Source organism: Falco naumanni, chromosome 1 (assembly GCF_017639655.2).
Source record: "Falco naumanni isolate bFalNau1 chromosome 1, bFalNau1.pat, whole genome shotgun sequence".
Classification (NCBI taxonomy): Eukaryota; Metazoa; Chordata; class Aves; order Falconiformes; family Falconidae; genus Falco; species Falco naumanni.
Window position 1 is genome coordinate 96,346,526 of NC_054054.1, and position 19,979 is coordinate 96,366,504.

General features: G+C 46.1%; 2 protein-coding genes and 1 long non-coding RNA gene across 24 annotated transcripts in view; 1 reads left to right on the plus strand and 2 right to left on the minus strand.

The window, feature by feature from the left end:
• Positions 1-16,422, minus strand: part of PITPNM2 (phosphatidylinositol transfer protein membrane associated 2) — a 141,394-nt gene extending 124,972 nt beyond the window's left edge. For 4 of the 13 annotated variants that reach the window (XM_040610475.1, XM_040610493.1, XM_040610483.1 and 1 more), the window contains exons 1-2: positions 16,071-16,418; positions 103-202 (exon numbers count right to left, since the gene is read on the minus strand). The gene's annotated coding sequence lies outside the window, so the exon portion shown is untranslated. Of the gene's footprint in view, positions 1-102; positions 203-16,070 lie in introns of all 13 variants that reach the window. The other 9 variants (XM_040610501.1, XM_040610520.1, XM_040610538.1 and 6 more) reach the window with 5 other exon arrangements.
• On the plus strand, positions 13,397-18,179 carry LOC121095655. Its single transcript, XR_005830171.1, has 2 exons — positions 13,397-14,743; positions 16,824-18,179. It is a non-coding gene; the product is annotated as an uncharacterized LOC121095655 (long non-coding RNA).
• Positions 18,180-18,703: 524 nt separating this feature from the next.
• MPHOSPH9 (M-phase phosphoprotein 9) overlaps positions 18,704-19,979 on the minus strand; it is a 31,639-nt gene continuing 30,363 nt past the window's right edge. For all 10 annotated transcript variants that reach the window (XM_040610632.1, XM_040610624.1, XM_040610642.1 and 7 more), the window contains one exon: positions 18,704-19,781. In XM_040610632.1, coding sequence (XP_040466566.1) covers positions 19,680-19,781 — 102 coding nt within the window. In that variant the 3' untranslated portion in view covers positions 18,704-19,679. The remainder of the gene's footprint in view (positions 19,782-19,979) is intronic.

Here is a 19,979-nt window from a genome sequence, read left to right on the forward strand (position 1 = left end):
TATCTGTCAGACTCATTACCATTCTCCCTAGTAACATCTAATTTATTTTTTTCTAATACAGAAGAAAAAGAACAGCCATCCAGCTGAAATGCCAGAACCTACCTTCTGCAAAAAATCTCTCTAGATGCTTCTGAATGCAGGAGGGAGTAAAGACAGCATTGCTGAAAAAGGATGTCACTGTTGGTCCACATGTGTCAACATCCTAGAGAAAGATAAAACACAGTTCCTTAACTGCCATGCCCATGGGAAATCAACAGCAAGAATAAAGCTGCATTATTTTCACAGTTATACCATGCTAATGGCTTCTATGCAAACAACATAAAGCTACAACATTTTATAATTGCACATCAGAGTTTCTCTGCAGACATCCCTCCGGTATGTCAGAAATTCAATACGTGATAGTAGGCGGCAATGAGCACCTCAGGGATTTAAAGTGCGTTCCAAGCCATGAGTCATCTCTAACTCATGGAAATTAAAAATAAAAATAAAATTTAAAAAAGAGAGAGAAGAAAAAACACATGCACGCACGTTGCACTGACCACTCTCATGTGCTCTCTCCATACGAGACCGTAACTTCCCCCTAAAGCGTTTCCCTTTTAAATAGGGTGTTGAACAATTTCCACAAAGGGAACATCATCACAGACAAAACACCACACCGCAGCCTGCTTTCAGCTAGCCTCCCAGACACCAGGCAGGATCCCCTGTTCAAGGGTGGAAGCAGAGCTGGAGCTGCCTGAATAAACCCTGCAAGCCCTTCCACAGCCGGAGGAGCGAGGAGGAGGCATCTCCCATGGCCGCCACGGAGGACAGTGCCGCCCGGCCGGAGGGATGACCAAGACAAGGGTGGTGAACAAGTGGCACCCACCAGGGCAGCCCCAGCTCCCTTCCCACACAGCTCTGGAAACATCAACCCCAGGCAGCCCGCTTACACTTCAATTTCCAGCCCATCAGCTACCTGCTTTCCCCTGAGGCTGATTTCTGTCAGGAGAGCTGAGGGCCAGAAGTATAACTTGCAGCCGCCACCTGCGGAGCAGCCCGTGTGGTTTGTTTCGTTAGGCCACGCAGCTCGTTGCCTTGCGAAGAGTCTCACCGTTTCCTCCGACCACTGGAAAGCTGAACATTGCCTGCCCCGCTGTCCTCCAGGGGACAGCCAGAAGAGAGCACAGGCTCTGGGACGGAGAAGGGAAGCCGTTCCCCTGACAAGTGACCCACGGGCGGCCAGCACGGCTTCAGGACGTCAGCAGAGATCAGAAGACAGCCCGGCTATGCGTGCAGGGGACGGGGCCTCAGCAGCTCCTGCTCACTCCTGAAAACCACCCCCTCAGATTAAAGCTGCCTTTAACTCCCTGAACACCCCGGCCACAGAAATATTCCCTTCCCCTTCAGGTCAGGAAGGGCACAGTTGTCCTTCCCAGTGGCAGGAGCTGTGTTTTGCACCAGAACACGCACATCTGAGTTCACATCCACACCAAAAAATAAAGCAGCTCCTCAATAGGGACCTCGATCCAAGCCTTCAGACCAGCACCCCCAACTAAAGGGTTATACCAAAAAATTAAAAAAAAAAACCACCAATACACTCTCCTCGCTGCACCAAAGAACCTGAAATGCTTGGAAAAAACATTTGATACCTTTAGCTGTGCTACCCTGTTACAGTTAACAAATTTATGTCTTACCAACAATTTGAAAAAAAAAAAAACCAAAAAAACCCGTAACTGCTCTTTACTCTTGTACCTTCCTGGACAGCAATTTAGAAAAAAATAATAGCGCTTGCACAAGTGAGATTCATCCTGGAGGAAAAGCAAACGTGAGTAACATTTCAGGACCATTAATCTCAGAGATCTCACCAAGAGCAAGCAGGCAGACAGTTTAAAAATATATTTAGTCCACAAATGCTTATTAACGTTGAATTGCTGATGCAAATGCTTGAATATATATTGAAAGTGAGATGTGGGCTTCCTGTGATTTCTGGAGGGTTTTTAAGTTAACCCATATATTGTTTCCCTGGATTCATTTTTTCAGTACTCTGTTCTGTGAATATATCAGAGGCACTACTGTTCAATTATAATTTTCATGCTTATTTCATTTTCCATAATTGTTAGCCTTTCATAAGATACATTATCTCTAAACTGCTAGTGTTGCAGAGCAGCTTCATTTTATGTGATCTTAATTTGCAGAAGATTTTTTTTAATACCTTTTGCAATTAATGTATTGATTTATATTGTGGTGGACTTGGCAGCGCTCGGTTGACGGTTGGGCTCAATCTTAAGGTCTTTTCAAACCTAAACGATTCTATGATTTGCTGATTCACAGCTAAGCCAGTTGCACAGAGCCCAAATGCCACTTCTGCTTTCCCAGGCTGGGTTTAAAAAAAAAAAAAAAAAAAAAAAAGCTGAAAGTGTTGAGCATCAACACTTTCTCAACATTTGCTTAACTTATGTCAAAACCTTCTGTGATGCAACTATTAGATGTGGAACTATCTGAGCTGGAAAGTACAGGTCCAGTCAGTAGTCCTGTGGTTTAGGAGTCTGCTCTGAATTTTCAAAGCGAGGGGGTTCCACACACCAGGTCTGGCTCACGTACAGCTTTCCACTGTGGCCTCAAAGCAGCCACCACACATCTGCATCACCACATGCAGAGCACAGGTAACAAGTCCTGCCACACAACGGTCTTACAGCATTTGCTTCGCTTTGCCAGGCACTTGGAGAGTTGAAAGCACCAAGTACAAACAGCCAACCTGATCCAACCGTCCACGATCAGCTGCGACTCAGTATTTGTCACACACATACACAGATGCAGTTGTCTTACACACTCACTAGATGCCATTCCTTGAAGTCCCCCAAATCTGATTGCAATGTGCTACAAAGCTGAATCTTAGTTTTCTTTTCGTTCATTGACTATCGCTCTTGTTCCCAATATTAATACAGTCAAGACAAGATCATAAATAAAATGGACTCTGCAGGCTGACAACAAAATTAACAGTGCAAATCATTGCTACTTTTAAAATTACATCTTTAAATCAACTGAAGAAAAATATTACAAGATTTGATAGATATAAACCTGTCACGAATCTGTGCGCGTACTTTGGGGCAGAATTAACCCACTAAATTCTGAAGGAATCTTTTAAGTAAAAAAAAATTTTATAAAGGGAAATTTCAATTGTTTCTTCCCCCCATGTTATATACAATGTGATGATTTAAAGCCCAAAGGATCTTCTCTCTAAATTACCTATTCAAATCTGTAGGACGGAAATCTATTTAAATACAAGATTTTAATCTTGCTTTGCATGTGAACTGTTAAAATGATTTTTCCAGGAAAGCAAGTGTCTCATTAGTCCTTTTAGCTATTCTACCATACTGATCTGCAGGTAAACAAGAACCCTCACATTACCTTTCTTTTTAAAAAGGATTAGTTATATCTACACGTTTTTTTTAACCCTATATACATCTAGTCTGATTGAGTCTTGCCACTGTTAACACAATAATTCACTCATCAAGTGCATCAGGATTTGTCAATATCTATTCTACATTTGTTTTGTAAGCCAGACAAGTTTCTGTAGAAGCTGGATATGCCAGACAACATCCTCCCAAAAGAAGCGTCCACTATAACCTACAGTTAAGCAAATAACTTCTAAAAATCTGTTGGCCCAGAGCCCCGGTCCCTTGCACTGCCTTTGCAGAGCAGAGCACAGCTCTCTGCGTCAGCAGGGGCCTGGACTCACGGTGTCAGAAGGAGTTTCGCTGTTCGGCTGACCCACTGCGGCAGCAATCCCGAAAGCCCCACTGGGGAACTTGGGCAAACCTGGAAAAGCAGACACAAAGCCTCCTCCATTTAAGAGGATCAATCTTCCTATCTGCTTTATTCTTTTTTTGTTTCAGCGTTGGGTTTTTTCCTTTTCTGTAGATTGGGGAAGGATGACAAAACTTCTTGTTTTCAGTGAAAATAAGAATAAATGGTCTGAAACAATTACTCCAAACAGAGATACAGAGTTCTCTAAATGCTTGCTAACAATACTGAAATCAAAAGTGATTAAAAGCAAAAACATATCAGAAAAACAGAAACTGAAAGTACTGTATTTAGGAAAACATAAATACCAGCATTTTCTCTACAGTAAACACTGAAAGTTAAAGGTAATTAATACCATCTAGGCCATTACCACATATTTATAGAACTTGTTTTCTGGAATAATCATACACAAGTCACCTGGACTATATTCCCAAATCATCACTTTTTAAAAGTCACTGCAGTTTGCAGAGGCCTCACTGATGCTATTAATTTGCTTATTTTCACATGTGAGAACAGATTACAATACAAAAGTTAAACTTAAAAACTGTCAGTTTTAAGCCTCTTTTAGATTGCTACTAATTAACCCTGTCTGCATTTCAGAAACATTTGGTGATAAGTGGTAATCAAATATATAGTTAAAACTGTTTCTATTTATGATACTACTGGATTGCAGGAGACTTTAGCATTATTAAACAAGGGACACATTTGTCCCAAAGCAAACCACCAGGAAAAAGCAACCCAACAAGCACACTGAGAAGAGAGAGTTAATGCAAGAGTTCCCTAAAGGCTAGAAGAACATTTTTATTATGGGTGATTTGCAAAGATGAGCAACTTTACAGACTTCCTCCCTTCCTCGAAGGGCTTTCAGGGAAGCACCTCTCCAAGGAAGTCTCTGGGCATCAGAGCAGCTCAGAACCAAACCCATGCAAAGACCAAGTCTGGGATCGGAACAGCAGGAAAGCAAACTATAGCTATTAGCAGACAGATTCACATGCAAATACATTTTGCAAGGAGGAAGAGGTGCCACCCAGCTGGCGGTAAGCAGCTCATTTTTAGCACAAACGCTGAAAACACTATGTGACACTAACAGAACTGGCATTTACCTTTCCACGGAGGACGATTCATTACAAGATGCCTTCTGCTGGCTTCTGAAGGCTTCTCTGCTTAACTGATGTGCTGCGCTCCACTTCTCAATCTTTCCTCCTAAGAGGTACCATCATCACCGCCACCACTAAAACACTTTATATTGGTGGGACAGGCAGAGTTCCCACCTCGCCATTACCCGAACACACACACTTGGTGATGACCACAGAGCAGAACACACTGGCCCCACGCCCAAGATCAGAGCCCTGTCGAGCAAGTGCAAAGACAATAGAAAAAGAGATTCACGTGCTGTTTCTGCAAAGTCAGAGACAGTGACAGCACTATCTTGCAGGGATAAATGAACTAGCAAAATTGTTCCTAGCGAACACCACAGCTGTTTTAGCTCAGCCTACTGCTTTTGCACAATCTGCATTAGTGAATACTAAACCCTAACAAGTGTCAGCTGTGGTCAAGCACTGCATGGCCGTGGTTTGGAAGCATCAGTTTCAGGCCACGGGTAGTCACAAGAGTCCTTTTATCCTCAGAGAAGGTGTTTTCTGTTCTCCTACCAGTTAGTCACCCTCAAACAATAAGGGCATGTAAGTGAGCAACTGAAAAGCAGCAAATTGGAGAGAAATAAAAATCCTGAAGAACTCTGTAGGCAGAAAAACAGGCTCTAGGATGTGCCAGGAAATTAATTAACATGCAAGATAAATGCAGCAGCTAACTAGAAAATATGAGCAGCTCTGAAAGGCACCTAAACCATTTTCCCTTATCTGATGCTTGTAGCATCTGGACCCTCCGAAGTCCCCCTGGGGTTACATTCCTTAAGGAGCACTGGATCCTGGCCTCACTGCAAGCAGCCAGACCCAAGGGGAAGGGAGAAAAAGCAAACAGCAAAATGTTGCCAGAAAGCTGCCTGGGTTCTGGATCTTGCTGTAGCTATAATGAGCTTTTCATTTGCAAAGCCTTCTCCTTCCTTTCTTAAAAGTCATTACTCCCTTATATGAAATGGGAAGAATTACAACCCTGATTGCTCTGATGAGGCTGCCAGAAAAATACATTAAGGAAAAAAAAAAAAAAAACAACCCAACCTACACACTATATGCAACCTTACAAGATTTTTATGAGCCTCCCATCAGTCTCTGTAAAGTGGGAAATCACATTTAACATCACACAACAGCAGCTGCAAGTTGTTCTCCACACCTACAGGACACCTCACCTTCCCAGACAGAGGATGACCTCCTACCTCTGTGGTGGCATCCCAGAATCTGCGAACAGCAGCATCTGCTCCATGCCAGTACGGTATTGTTTTGAGGGAGGCAGCTACAGATTCAGATCTGAAAAATCAGCTTTTATAAGCATCCATTTAGAGTAAAGCTTCAAATTCCCCTCCAAGAGAAGTATAACCTACAAGATATTTTCTTCCAGGACCACAAAAGTACGGGGGGACGGGGACAGGATGACCGACACCCAGAAAAAGCCTCTTGGTGGGTTCAGCACCTGTGTATGCTAAAGGCGCTTCACCTTTTATGCATGACATGCTTTCCCCCCTGTGAAGACTTCTAAGTGAATCAGTTAGACAGGGTCTCTACAGCCTGCTTTTAGGAGGACCTTTTTTTTCAAAACATTATTTTAATTCAACCATTTGATTTATATTACTTTCCAGTCATTTCTAGCTAAGTATATTTCAAGCAGAAAACTCTGCATCAGCTTTCACCTTGCCCCTTTCCCATATAAATGTGGCAATTAGCACAGAAAAATTAGTCAACTATGCAGTATTTCACCTTAAATAAAGCAGCTCAAGAAATAATACGCCATTTAATTGGTAGTTGACAGCCAGGGAAGAAACAAAGTGTCTCAGTAACATGCTTAAAGAGGGTTTGAAATCCATTGGTAGACCTTGATGGAAGCCTGTCGTTGTCAATGGAGCCCACAATCCCTAATTGCTCAGTACTGTGCTTTTATTCTCTGTTTTATCAGAGCTCATCTGCTGATCAATGAGGAGTCCCATGGAATAGCACTCTGAATTTCAATGTCAACACAGCAGTACCATGGTAATGATCGAAAATATTTACATATTGCCTCATTGATCGTGGGGTGTTCTTTTCCAACCATCTGGCTACTGGGCACTGATTATTTTTTTAAATTTTGTTTTATTTTTAGGGCTTTAAATAGTTGTCAAGCAGGTCAGTTGAACGTCTTTACAGCTAACATTCAGCATTCCACCTGAAACAGGTTCCCCTGTTATTTTTAACCCAGAACATTAGCAAAAGCATTAATCAATTTCATCCCATCTCAGGGAGGGAGCAAAAAATAATTCTCTTAATGAGGACAAAACCCAGAAAAACAACAAACACCTGCTCCGTGCTTACCAGAATGATGCGCCAATTCAGCTACAAGGTCTCATTTTTAATGTGACTCGAGGGTGTCACCATTTTGACAACAGATGAGTCAAATGGAAATATGTCATTCACTCTGCGCTTGTTGCCAGCCTCGAGATAGAGGAACCCTGTAGGGGCTGCTTTTTCCACCTCCAGATGGAATACCTCATGATAACGGCAACGCTAAGCCCCTGGGCTCTGCAGCGTTCGCCTGTGTTTATACTGCCTTTAGTAACTGCTCAAGTTATCAAAGCCAGGCGGTTCAGGCCAGCTGCTGCCATACAGCCTGCAAGGATAAAGCTTAAACAAGCACCAGTTAGTGTCCTTTGCCTTCCCCCGGCCGAGTCTGTGCACCCAGAGATGCACCCAGCTCGCCCTGGCTGTCACCGGCAGGTGCGCCAGGCTGGGTACACCTCACCTGGCCATCACCTCTGGCACTCAGCAGGGCCAGAGATACCCGCCTGGGCTACATAAAGCAAGGAACTGCGGTGAGAAACAGGATTGAACCTCAAGAAAATCCCAACGAAAGCACCAAGCACCTCTCTGCAAGGTGCTCCGAGCACCAACATCTTGCACTCCCCCAGCACAGCACAAGCAGCTTCAGTTAACTCTTGCCTTGCTGTTCCCAGGTTTCCATGTAAGAATAAATTTTTTAAAAGCTTTGAAAAGCTCACCTGCATGCATTCTTCTAGGAAGCTTAAGAGCAAGTTAAACAAAATACGCAGGAAAGACTGACATCTACAAGTCTGCTGCAAGAGATGTCTGCAGAACTTTCAACAGGAATATTAAAAAAGTGGTTCTCAAACAGCTGAGAAACTGATGTCAAGGGTTTTTTTAGCAGCTCCAAACCTGTTCAAAATCAGAAGCTGACTCTCCTAGCTGCTGGTAACATAAACTTGATTTAAGAAGAACAGGAGATCTATTAGTCAAATTATACTCGGCCTTTAAACCAGGAATAAAACCACTCTCTCAACACAGTTTAGCTGATGATTTTGGTAACAACGTGTAAGATAAAACAATACCTCTTTTTTTCAGTTCTACTTTTGTAACAAGGAATAAAACACAAGTTCTGTCAGCAAAATGACATACGGACAACAAAAGACAGGGCAGCTCTGACATACCTATCTTTGATAACACAGATGCCTCATTAGACAAAACCTCCCTTTTGTGCCAAGCTCCTTTTTCTGCTGGGGCAACTGTATGAGGGAGAGGGACAGAAGCAGGACACAAGGCGGCTCTTTCCCCTCCATCCTCTCCACCCAGATGTTTTTGCAGTCATGACGCAGATCCGGCTCTTGACCTAATGAGGTCCACTGAAGGAAAAGCACCTGCGAAACATGGGGAGCAGTTTTCCTTACAGCTTTGCATAAATAGTTATTGCTGTTAGAAACCAGTTTATAAATAACTCTGAAAAGTTTTACTCTCTAGAGCCTTCTCCCCTGCACCCTGACACAACAATGCTGCATTTCCAACACTACTATTTCTGTCAGCAGAGCATCAAGGGGAGATACCAAGGCGTATACCCTCAGCAAAGCAAGTCCAACCATGTCTTGCTCTTCTAAACAAAATGATACATTAAAACTGAGAAGCCAGAGCCACTCACAGAAACTACTAAAAAAGTTTAATCCTTCAAGTAGGCTTGTCTTTCCCTCGCAGGAAGGTAGGGTGTTAGATAAATGTGCCTTTTTGAAAAGCCTATTTATAGGCATTAAATGTAAGCAAAAGGCGGCATTAAAAATTATTCCCCAGTCCCAAAACAGACAAAAGACACATTATGTCCGCGCCAAACATATTTTTGAGACTATTTGATGGGAGACATTTACCATCTGTTAAAGTTAAAACTTGGAACAATATTTTACAGTCCAGGTACAGGTTAGACAAATAACAGGTCCCAAGAGTCTGGATAAACAATGCTAAAAAACAAGGGAGAGAAGGAAAACAAAACTAGCTATCTGCTCCTCTCCATCAGCTTGCTTTGGGGGAGCAGAAGCCTAAAAGCACCATGCTAGCCCTACTGAAAAAAATAACAGCCTCCCTGGAAACAAGGAAGACAGAGCAAAAGTGAAGACAGAAAACTCTGGGATTTTCACTGTCTCTTTTATCAAATTGTAACCTGCAACTTTTCAGATGTCTGCTACTGGCTTACCCTTACTTAAAACAGGAGCAATCCTCCACCTTTCCTTGTAAAGAGCACTGAAAGTCAGCCACGGAGAGTGCTACTGAGGAGATGAGGATGGCAGAGAAAAAGCGAGCAAGAGGCCTTCCTCCCCCTTCTGTTCTTTTCCACAAAATATCTCAAGAGTTATTTACATACTCGTATCCTGAACTCCCCCTCCAGTTTCACAGTTTGCAGTTAACTCTGTGTTCTGCTGGAGATAACACATGTTTAGCTCTCAGCATGTTTAGGCTAGAACACCCTCTGAACGTAACGCCAGGTCACCAAGCCCACGGAGGGAGGTATTTCCAGATGCAGAGACTGGCTGCAAGATAAGACAGAAATACCAGGCTCCATCTCTCCACCACCCTGAAGAAATCAACCTACTCAGTGAAGGAGACAACTAAACAGCTTGGCAACGCCTACAAGTGGTGCTCAACCTCAGATCCAGTGAAAAGATGTAAATATTTAGATTTCAATTTCATCTGATACGATAAATATAGAATGTCTATTTCCCTCTTTTTTTAAAAAAAAAGCAACATTAAAATAGGTAAGCCAACCACAGAGAAAATGATACTGCAGTGTTTCCACCTTTAGGAGGAGGTTCTTAAAGTTATGGTATTTATCTCGAAACAAATTACAGTCACAAGTGAAGTCACTGCTATTGAGTTGTCTTGTGATGTATATAAAACATAATTACATGTCTATATATAAATACACCCATAAAATTGTTTTGCTGTTCATTCCAAACATCTAGTGGCTGATGGCAGTGCTTTATTTTTTTTACCTCCTAAGAAATGCCCACGGCCCTTCAGGGCTCCCTGTGGAGTGATAACTCTGACTCCAACCCAAATCATCTGAAAAAAGCCCCAGAGCAAGCCACCAAGTCCTGAAGCAGGCTCCTTACAACAAACCCATGCAAGACACAGCATCAGCTGCACTGGTTTACCACGGCTGTACTATAAAAACCTGAAGCCCTTCCATAACCTCTTAAAGCACATAATGGAATTAAGGCCCCACTACACATCCAGAGTTAAGTCACGCAAATATCAAACTTCTCTGGAGCTGGAGATAACGCAGCTGCACCCTTGAAGCGCCAACATATTCTGAAGTGCTCAACGCGCTGACGTGATTACACACTCCCACCCTCCGCATCAGTTATTGCACCGTTCAAGCAAAATGCCTTCTCAGGTCACTGCTCCCTGAGTTAAGTCAGCTAGTATGCTTGAATTAGTGTCCCAAAGCTCTGCGATCATTATGCAAGTGCCAGCAAACCAAACAAATCAGAGTTAACTTCCCTATCCCTTACAAGAATTGCTGCTGCGATGACTAATTATGAAACTTTTAGCTGTTCATGATTATCTTTCCCAAGTGTTCCTAGTTACACTGCAACGATCAGGTGTGCCTTCCCAGCAAACGACCTCCTGTTTCATTACTGGATTGTCTGGACCTCTGCTCCCCCCACCCATGGCAAGATGACAGAACCCGGTGGAAAAACCCTGAGTAGCAATCCCAGTATCTGGTCCCTGACAGGAGAAAGAGCTGTTTAAACAAACAGGGAAGTATGAGTGGCAAATCACTCCTCCTAGTCGCATCAAGGGAGTCTCTCCAACTCACCTAAGCTCAGCTGCCTTCCTGCAGAAGAAAGTTTTAAGATTCTGGCTTACACCGTCACAGCACTCACCAACCTCAGCTGTCCAAACACAACAAAGTCAGGATGGCAAAAGCTGCACAGAGTCCTCGCTATCCAAGATACTCGGTGCTCAGGGGTTGGTTTTTTGTGAAAAAAAAATGGAGGTCCACAAGAATGCAGATTTCTGGATGCTGCAGCTCTTCAAATCTGTCTGAGCAAGACGCTCTGGAGGCTGTTTAAAAGCCAGAAGAAAAAAAAAATAATCGAATTCGGAGTCCTCAAAAGCACTAGCTCAGTAAGAAGCTGAAGATTAGCCTTTGCTGCTGAAGGGTTGTGGGAAGCCCCAGCGCTCCTCAGGGTGCCCACACTCCTACCCAGACAGCTGCCTTCTGCCCAGCACGTTCCTTACTCAGAAGAGGTGTTTGCTTCCCGATCCTGCCCTCCGTGGCGTTGCAGCTGCAGTCAGAGCGCTGGCATGTGCCCTCCTGCCAGGCAGCAGCCCGGAGGACGCCGGAACAGTGACCCTGACACCTTCACTCCTGAAGTCGGGAGCACCCTGCCAGGGCTGGCGGCTTCGCTGTAGCTTTCCACACCCTTCACTGACCCAAGCTGCATTAAACCACCCAGGATAACCGTATCCTTGTTACCAGCCCTCGCGTATGGAAGCCCACGTGCAGGAGATGCTGTCTGCCCTCTCACTTCCCCTTCTGGATGGTCTTTGGTTGCAAACCAGCACCTCCTTGCTGGGATCTCCTCAGATGTGCCCAAGCTCTCCGGGGCAGGTTTTAGCCCTACGCTTATTTGATTTTTTCCTGCTCTTTCATGGCAAATCATGCAGCTCCCTGCACCCACATGTGCTCAATAACTATTCATCTCTACTTGCCTAAGCAACCTCTTATTTCTTCTCCCCTCTGATCCTGATCCTGTGTCAAACACACTCAGGAAGGGTTGCAGGAATGGGAAGCAGCTGTCTCCAGGCAGTGCCATCTCTCAGGAGGTCCCCTGGATCTCCACAGCAACCCCTCAAAAAGAAAGATATCTTCTTCCCAACTGGTTTCTAAGTTCCCCAGTGGGATTTACTGAAGCATTTTGCTGTGAGCTTCTAGGGATATTACTTTTAATTAAAAAAAAAAACAAACCACTATCAAAACAGTCACACTGGCAAAAGCCCATGCCCATGGAAAATACACAAGCACGACTGGAGGAGCTCTGCATACTGACTTGGCATCGTGCTGATTAAAAATCCCTGAAGTGACAGAATCTGAGCTAGCCCCATGCTAAATTGTTCTGTTCGTCTTACATTAAGAACATCTAAATACCATTCATTACTTTCTTTGTTTTAAATTTTGTAGGACTCTTGGCATGGACACCACGACTAGAGAAGCCACATTCCCCTTCAGTTCGTCGGTGAGTTCAGACTGACGCCTCTGCCCCAGTACAATATTGTGGCATTTGGATTTCCTCCAACACCCAGGAAACAAAGTTAAAAATAAAGTGTTTTATTTACTCCCTCCCCCCACATTAATTATTCCATTTCCATTCACACTGAATACTACAGAACATTTGTTTATAAGATGCTTGCAGGCTCAAAATTAAATTTAGACATATCTTACCAATTTGGGGAGATAAGCAGAAATATTAATTGCATCATACCCTATGTCAGCCAGCTTTAAGATTAAATTAGAAGGCATCTTCACCATTTAGAGAAATTGGCTATTAAGAAAACCATGGCGTTTAGATGTTGCTTTTTCCTTCTAAGAAAAATGAAAATAAAGAGCAGACCGACATCGATGCCTGTTCCTCCCCTCTCCTCGAAATGAGGTATGTGTCTTGAATGAGAGAAAGCCTCAAAGAAAAATTTGAAAAAAACGTTTCTCAATGGATCATGCTGGTCCTAGAACAGGACATTACCATGAATATGCATGAATGGCATGAGTCAAGCTACACTCAGGAATAAGCATCAGCTTTCACTTGCCATTTTCTGAAGCCTTGCAGTCAGACTGCCAAGACAGCAACTGAATAACAAGGTTTTTATTTGAATGCAGGGGGTAGATTAATGCTGTTTTGGACTAACTGGAGGAACCATCTTCAATTCAGCTTGCCTGAAGGATGTGCTGCTTCTCTATTTGGCCAACTCATAAAAGCAGTAACAAACAATGAATAAAAAGAGACTACGTGTTTAAATGCAAAACCCCTGAGCACCACTGTCAGTTGTAAGTTTTGATAATTTCTATGGGAAGAAAAAGAAAAAAAATCAGGACAAGGTCTTTGCAAACTGGTTGCTGTCAACTAAAATGAGAAGTTAGATAAAACTCCCACATGCCAGATGGTAGATCACAATAAATGCTCAGGCTGTTAGATGCACAACAAGCGACAAACGCATTGAAATACACCATTAAAAGCAAACCCAAAATAGAAAGGATATTTTAATAAGAAGTTATTGTTTGAGGGAAAGATCCTCATTAAGCTCATCAGAATCGGAAACCGTACATGGAGGGTTTCTTACTTTCCTCACCACCTCACATAAGCATGAGGAACAATGAACAATTTTAGCAGAATTATGTTAGGCTAAGGGCTACTGTCAGTGAGAGCCTTGGAGTTCACTATTTAGACATCACAACTCTTTCTGCCAAGTTACTTAAAAAAATATTGTTAAAGGATACCAGGGAATTGTTTACTCAAACCACTACTGTTTCCTCAACACAGATGCAAGAAAAAGTTATATTAAGAAGATAAACAGCTGCTACTGTATGCTGTTTAAATGGCAACAAAAGCATCTAAGGGCCATAAAGGGAATAGTGAGGGAATTAAAAAGCATTTTTATGCACGAAGATGGCTAACATCTGTACATTCATTAAAGTGGTATCAACCATGCTTTTAATTAAAAGTTAGTGACAGAAACTTAAATATGATTAATGAAACCTAGCAGCCTACCACAAGTCTGCTCTATCAAAAGCAAGAAGCACAGCAAGCTGCGTTTCCAGCCTTTGCTTGTTCCATTTCTCTTTCTTCCTCAGAGATGCTGCCACAATCAGAACACGTTGTGAGGACCATGCAGCAACATTCCCCTGAAAAACAGCAAGCCAGGACAAGCCTGCAGCCGCGCTTTCATGCTTGGCCATTCTTTATTTTGTATACCCCGAGGAGACACTGCAATTACTGAGCAGCCTGGGGGCCAAGATGACAAGCTGGTTACCTGTCAGCAAAACCGGCTATATGGCAATCTATCGTCTGTCGTGGGCACGAGGTCTGCCAGAGGCTGGGGAAAAGGCTGCCCTACAAACAGCAGTCTCCTGTTCAACAGTGGAAAAAATCACTCAGAAGCTAGTGCCGAACTCTGCAACGCAGTCAGTCTTCTTGTATTACTCGGGAGCACAACGCAGTCGTGACAAAAATAAACTAAGCGATAAAAATACAGCACGAGCAAAAAGATGTGGGCACGGGGAGGGAATTAGTATGCAAGAGGAAGATAAGGAGTCTTACAGGCCACAGACATTTCAACACACAATCAAACCGCCTGCTATTTAAGTCCTGATGCATGTGAAAACTAATCTATTGCTGTTGTCCCGTCAAACCGCTGTCACGTACCAAGCTAAGCGCGCGCAGATTATGCCTTCAAAGACATTTTCTGGCACCGTGTTTCCCCCTTAGCTGCTTCCAGACACACAGAGCGCACAGAAGACGGAAGCCCTCACCTCGCAGCAGGTACTAACACAGGAAGAAACTTTTTTATTATTATTATTCCAACCACCCAATTTAAGTCAACTTTGCCTCAGTCGAGGCATTTTAACAGAAAACGGGGCTGCATGGCATGTCAGAGCACCGAGAGACTCCCCGCTGCGGCTCGGCCAAGGACGCCCCAGTACCGGGGACGCTGCTCTGTGCCTGCAGCTCTTCAGAGGAGCTCGGGGGCTGGGGAGGGGGCGAAGGGAAAGCCTGAACCTACAGCTGCAGCACAAAAAGCTGAAGTTGTTCGTGCCGCGGCCCGGCGGGCCCCTTCCCTCAGGGGGCGCGGAGGCCAGAAGAGCCCCGAGGCCCAGCAGGGAGGGCCCCCCCGCCGCCCATCGCGCAGCTCAGGAGCGGGCACTCTGCTCTCTACAACGGGAAAAATCCCTCCCTCTTGCCCCGCCGAGGGGCGGCGCAGCCCCAGGAGCGCGGCCGACGGGCTCGCTGACCGCAGGGAGGGCTCCAGCCCCGCCGGCACACGACGTTCCGCCCCAGCCGCTGCTCCTGTGAGGCGGCGGTCTCGCCCCCCTTGCCCTCCCCTGGGCCTTCGCCCCCTCCTCAGGGCCGGGCCGCTCCGAGGGGCTGGCAGGCCCCCGCCCTCCCCCCACAGCGCCAGGCTGGCCGGGGCTCAGGCCGGAGGGATGCGGCGGGCGGGCCGGGGGCGCTCCCCGCGCAAGGTCCTTCACAGACGGCGCCCCACGGCCCCGCCGCGGCCTCCGGCCCCGCCGGCCCAGCGCGCTCCCTCTGCCGCCAGGGAACGGCGGGGCCGGCCCGGCTGTCAAACGCCGGCACCCGCACCCCGGGCGGAGGGGGAAGGCGGCAGCTGCCTCCCACCCGCCAGCGCCGGCAGAGAAAGGAATAACGGGGGGGCGGTGACCCAGCCGAGCCCCGTTAGCGCACCGGCGGGGAGCGCTGCGGCGAGGAGGCGCCCGCCGCTGTTCTGCGTGCGGCACCGGGGGCTGAGGCAGCGGCGCTGCCACAGCTGCAGCGCGCGGCCCCCCACACCGGCTCCTCCGTTCGGGAAACTTTTCCAGGCGCCGCTCCCCGCCGGCCGCGGGCAGGGGGACACCGCGCGGCCCCACTCAGGCCCCGCCGCACCGGCCGGGCACCCGCCCGCAGGGGCCGCTCCTCCCCCGCAGCCCGCCCAGACCCCCGGCGCAGGCTGCTGCCGCCCCGCCGACCCCGGCCTTACCCCGCACCCCCCCGGCCCCGGCCGTTCCCTTCCCCGCCGAGGCACGGCCCGGGGAGCCGCCGCGTTCCCGGGGCCCGCCCCGCCGCCCCCCGCGCGTCCCCCCCCGCCACGCACCGGCTGCTCCCGGCGCGGCGGCCGCGGCCCGGGCGGCTGGTGCTGGCGCTGGCGCTGCCTACGGGGCGCTGCCTGCCGACATGCCCGCGCTGCGCTGGCATAATCCCCGCGCCGCTGGGCCGGGCGCAGGCGGCTCCTCGCCCGCCGGCTCTGCCGCGGCGCGGGCACGGCGGAGGCGGGGGGAGGCGAGGCGGGCGGGCGGGCCGCCGCAGCTCCGCGCTGCGGGGGGGCGGGGGCGGCGAGGAGCCCCGGCGCCGGCGCTGCCCCTGCCCTGCCGGCCGTGCTCGCCCCGCTAAGCCGTGCCCGCGGCCGCGGAGCCGCCACTTCCTTCCCCGCGCCGGGCCGGCGCTGCCGCACGGCGGGCGGGCGGGGGGTGGGGGGAGGGGCGCCGCCTGCCGGCCGCGCCGGGGGCCGGGACTGCGCCGGGGGCCCGGGACCGCCCCGCTGTGCCCAGCCGGGGGGTGCAGCCGTGGGGCGCACCCGGGGGGCTCTTACCGCCTCCCTCCGCCGCTCCTGCCCCGCGGCACGGAGCCCAGCTGCCGCGGTGATGGGCGCCCGCCCAGCCCCTGCCCCCAGCCTGGAGCAGCGCTGGGTGCTCCTGCAACTTCACTCTCTGCAAAGCCCGGGGTGGGGTGGGGAAAGCACGGAAGGTTTAGCAGTTATTTTATGCAGAAACCTCGGGAAAAAAACAGCAATAAAATTTGCTGTTCCCTCTTAACCATCTGTCACTCTCCTGCCGTTTTCTTTTTTAAGGATGCATCGCCCCGCGGCTTCTGTTCTGCTCTGCAAACACACACCACCACCAGCAACCAGCACCTTGTTACGGCCCGGTGGTTCCAGCTCTGTGTCCTCACCCTCGAGGGCTCCCCTGCACCTCCCGGAGCCCTGCTCCCGCTTCTGCTCCTTTCCAGGTCCCAGCCCCAGTACACCTGTTCATTTTGTACAGTTCCTTCGAGAGACAAAGCTCCAAGCGCCAGGCAGATTATACTTAGAAGCTATCCATGGTACAAAGAGACACCATTTTTTTAATTACCATTATTTGGTTTTTAGAGATGTGGACAAATTACCTTTCCCAAAAGTTAAATCTGAGAGCTGAATGTTTCGTAAGGTTTAGAGTCAGAGAGAAAACTATGCATGGGAGTGCCTTGCAAGGGCAGCCAGAACCAGAACAAAGCCTGGGGCTCCAGGCAGAACCCAGCAGATCTGGAAAGGCGATAAATGATAAATGCCTGCCTAGCTGAGAGGTGTCAGGTGCAAGAATGCAAGAGGAAGATGATTAAAGCCCTCCTCAGAGAACACATCGCCTTCTGGTTCTCTGCAAGTCCTTAGTTGTGCCCCACTACAGAACACGGCAATTTGCTCGTGTTAAGGGGAAGAATTTTGCAAGGGATTAAAACAAACAAACAAAAAGACAGCATCCAGCCAAGTGCACAGCAAACGCTGTCACGTTTCCACAGTCAACATGTGCGCAGTGTGCCCCACTTTTTGATGCTTCAGGTCTGATTTTCAGAAGCACCGAGTGTTCAGGCCTCCCACTGATTTAATCTGGAACTGCAGATTCTCTGCCCCTCTGAAGAATCAGGCCAAAGGCAGCACACTGAACAGGTCACCCCAAGTCAGATGGTTCTTTGAAAAGGTTGTCCTAGAAGTTTACAAAGAGCAACATTACTTCTCACCCCCCACCCCCCTTCAGCGTTTGAACAGAACCGAAATAAATAGCCTAAAGAGCTCCAACAGATGGAGGAGGGCTTTTGATTATAAAATAAATTCTGACTCACAATTTAGTTCTCTGGATGTAAAAAAAAAAAAAAAAAGTACATGAATATGAATAGTGCTGGAAAGAATGGAGCAGAGATAAAGGAAGGTTATACGGAAAAGCAGTGAAATAGCTGAACTGATTTACCTACTCCTTTCTAACATCTGTCAGGAAAATTCAGTTTGGTTTTGCTGTAGTGCTGATGAAAGAAAACAAGACCACTAGTGGACTCATGAAATTTTCCTGTGATAGATTCCCTGGAAAACTCCTGCTGACTGAACAGTATTTTTGAAAAATATTTTTAAATTGGACCATTAACAACTTAAAGTGGCGGGAAAACTTCTTCAGCTAAATAGCAGAGCTGCACAGGAAATCAAGATTCTTTTTTTCCTCCCTCAATCCCTTCTAAGTAAAAAGTACAAGTAAAAATATGGGATACCATCAAAACTGTACATCTATTCCTGTAGCCTGGAAACACGTTCGAGCAAGTTATCTCCAAGCATTCAGGCCCAATTTCTACCTTTTAATGTAAAGGGGAAAAAATGTGTTACTAACATCCTCGACTTTTCCCCAACTCTGACCTTCTATTAAAAGAACCCACAGGGCAGAAGTGGCTGCAAAAAATACATTTTTTTCAAAAAGACTGTGCAGGGGTATAGTTCTTCATCAAGTATCTTAAAACACAGCGCTCTAATTTTAGAATCAGACCTTCACAAGCTTCCTTTACGACAGCTATTCTGGCCTTATAATCACGTCATTGGTGGCTAAACATCTTGAACAAGGACAGAATTTGAAACACACAATATGATTAAAACCTACATTATCGCTGATGTAATATCCCAGAACCTATTATTGGTCTTGGGCAGGAGGAAAAAAATCTAATTAAACATTTATTTAATATTAAAATACAAACTAAAATATCAATGTCAGACAGGAATTCAGCAATATGCCAACCAGCAAATATGTATTTTTCACCAAGAAAAATGCATGTATGTTCACAAATATAGCTTGGATTTGATCTGGAAGTGTATATGACCATAACACTGGCATGGCACAAAACCCAGTCTGGAAAATTAAAACAGTAACTTCGGTTAAGTAGTTACAGTCCTGCAGTGTCAGCTGGAGTCGAGTTGCTCACCGGGAGGCAGAATGGCTGCTGTCAGTCTCATGAATCCTGGTACTCCTGGTATTAAAACACTACTCACTGTGACTGTTGGGAGACATCAAATAATTTAGAGCAATATTTTCCTAACACAGCCAGCAGCACCCAAACCAGCAACACACATACCAATTTGCAGCCAGCCAGCCATAATGCAAGTATTGCTCACTGTTGTGTCACGATGAAAAATATCCACGTTCTAAGGTTTAAATTAAAAGGATTTACCGTACAACAGTAGTTATTTTTAACACAGGTAATTCATGTTGCTTTTTGTACTAAAGTTCAAAATTTCCTATTGGCTAATATTTACATCATACCATAAATATTTATAAAACTGTGAGGAAAACGAAGTGCAAAAAAGGGTAACACTATCATTTTCTGAAAACAAGCTGCCTTTTAGTTTCTTACTCTTATTATAAATTCAGTATCACTATTTAAAAATAATTAATATTTCTAAAAATATTACAATACAGGATAAACATTGATTTCTCAAGTGTAACAAAAATATGTTCAAAATATAGGCGGCTGTTTGAAGTACAAAATATTGCTGTTTGTAAAGGGTAACACGGCTGTAAAACTACTATTGAGGGTTTATAAAAATACAAAACAATTTGCATTTACTGAGTGCATAATTACATATTAGTGCAAAAAAGAAAAAGAAAGAAAAAGCATATCTGCATTCAAGAGAGAATTGTCAAAGGTTTGCAGAGGTACGTAAAACATGAAATCTTTTCAGAGTCATACGTATTGATCCTAAATCTCTATTAATCCTCTCCAAGCGATCTTCCAGGGCTTCCTAAAAGAAACAGTTAAAGAAAAGAAATTCAGAAATGGAAAACCATAAAGGATTTAATAACACGCAACAAAACCCAATGATCCTCCTAAAATGAAGAAACTACTGATACTGCTATATTTAATTGGAATCCTTTTTGATGCGTCACTAGCATTGTGTTACCACCCAAACCCTAGAGTCAGACATCCAAACTTTTCGTAT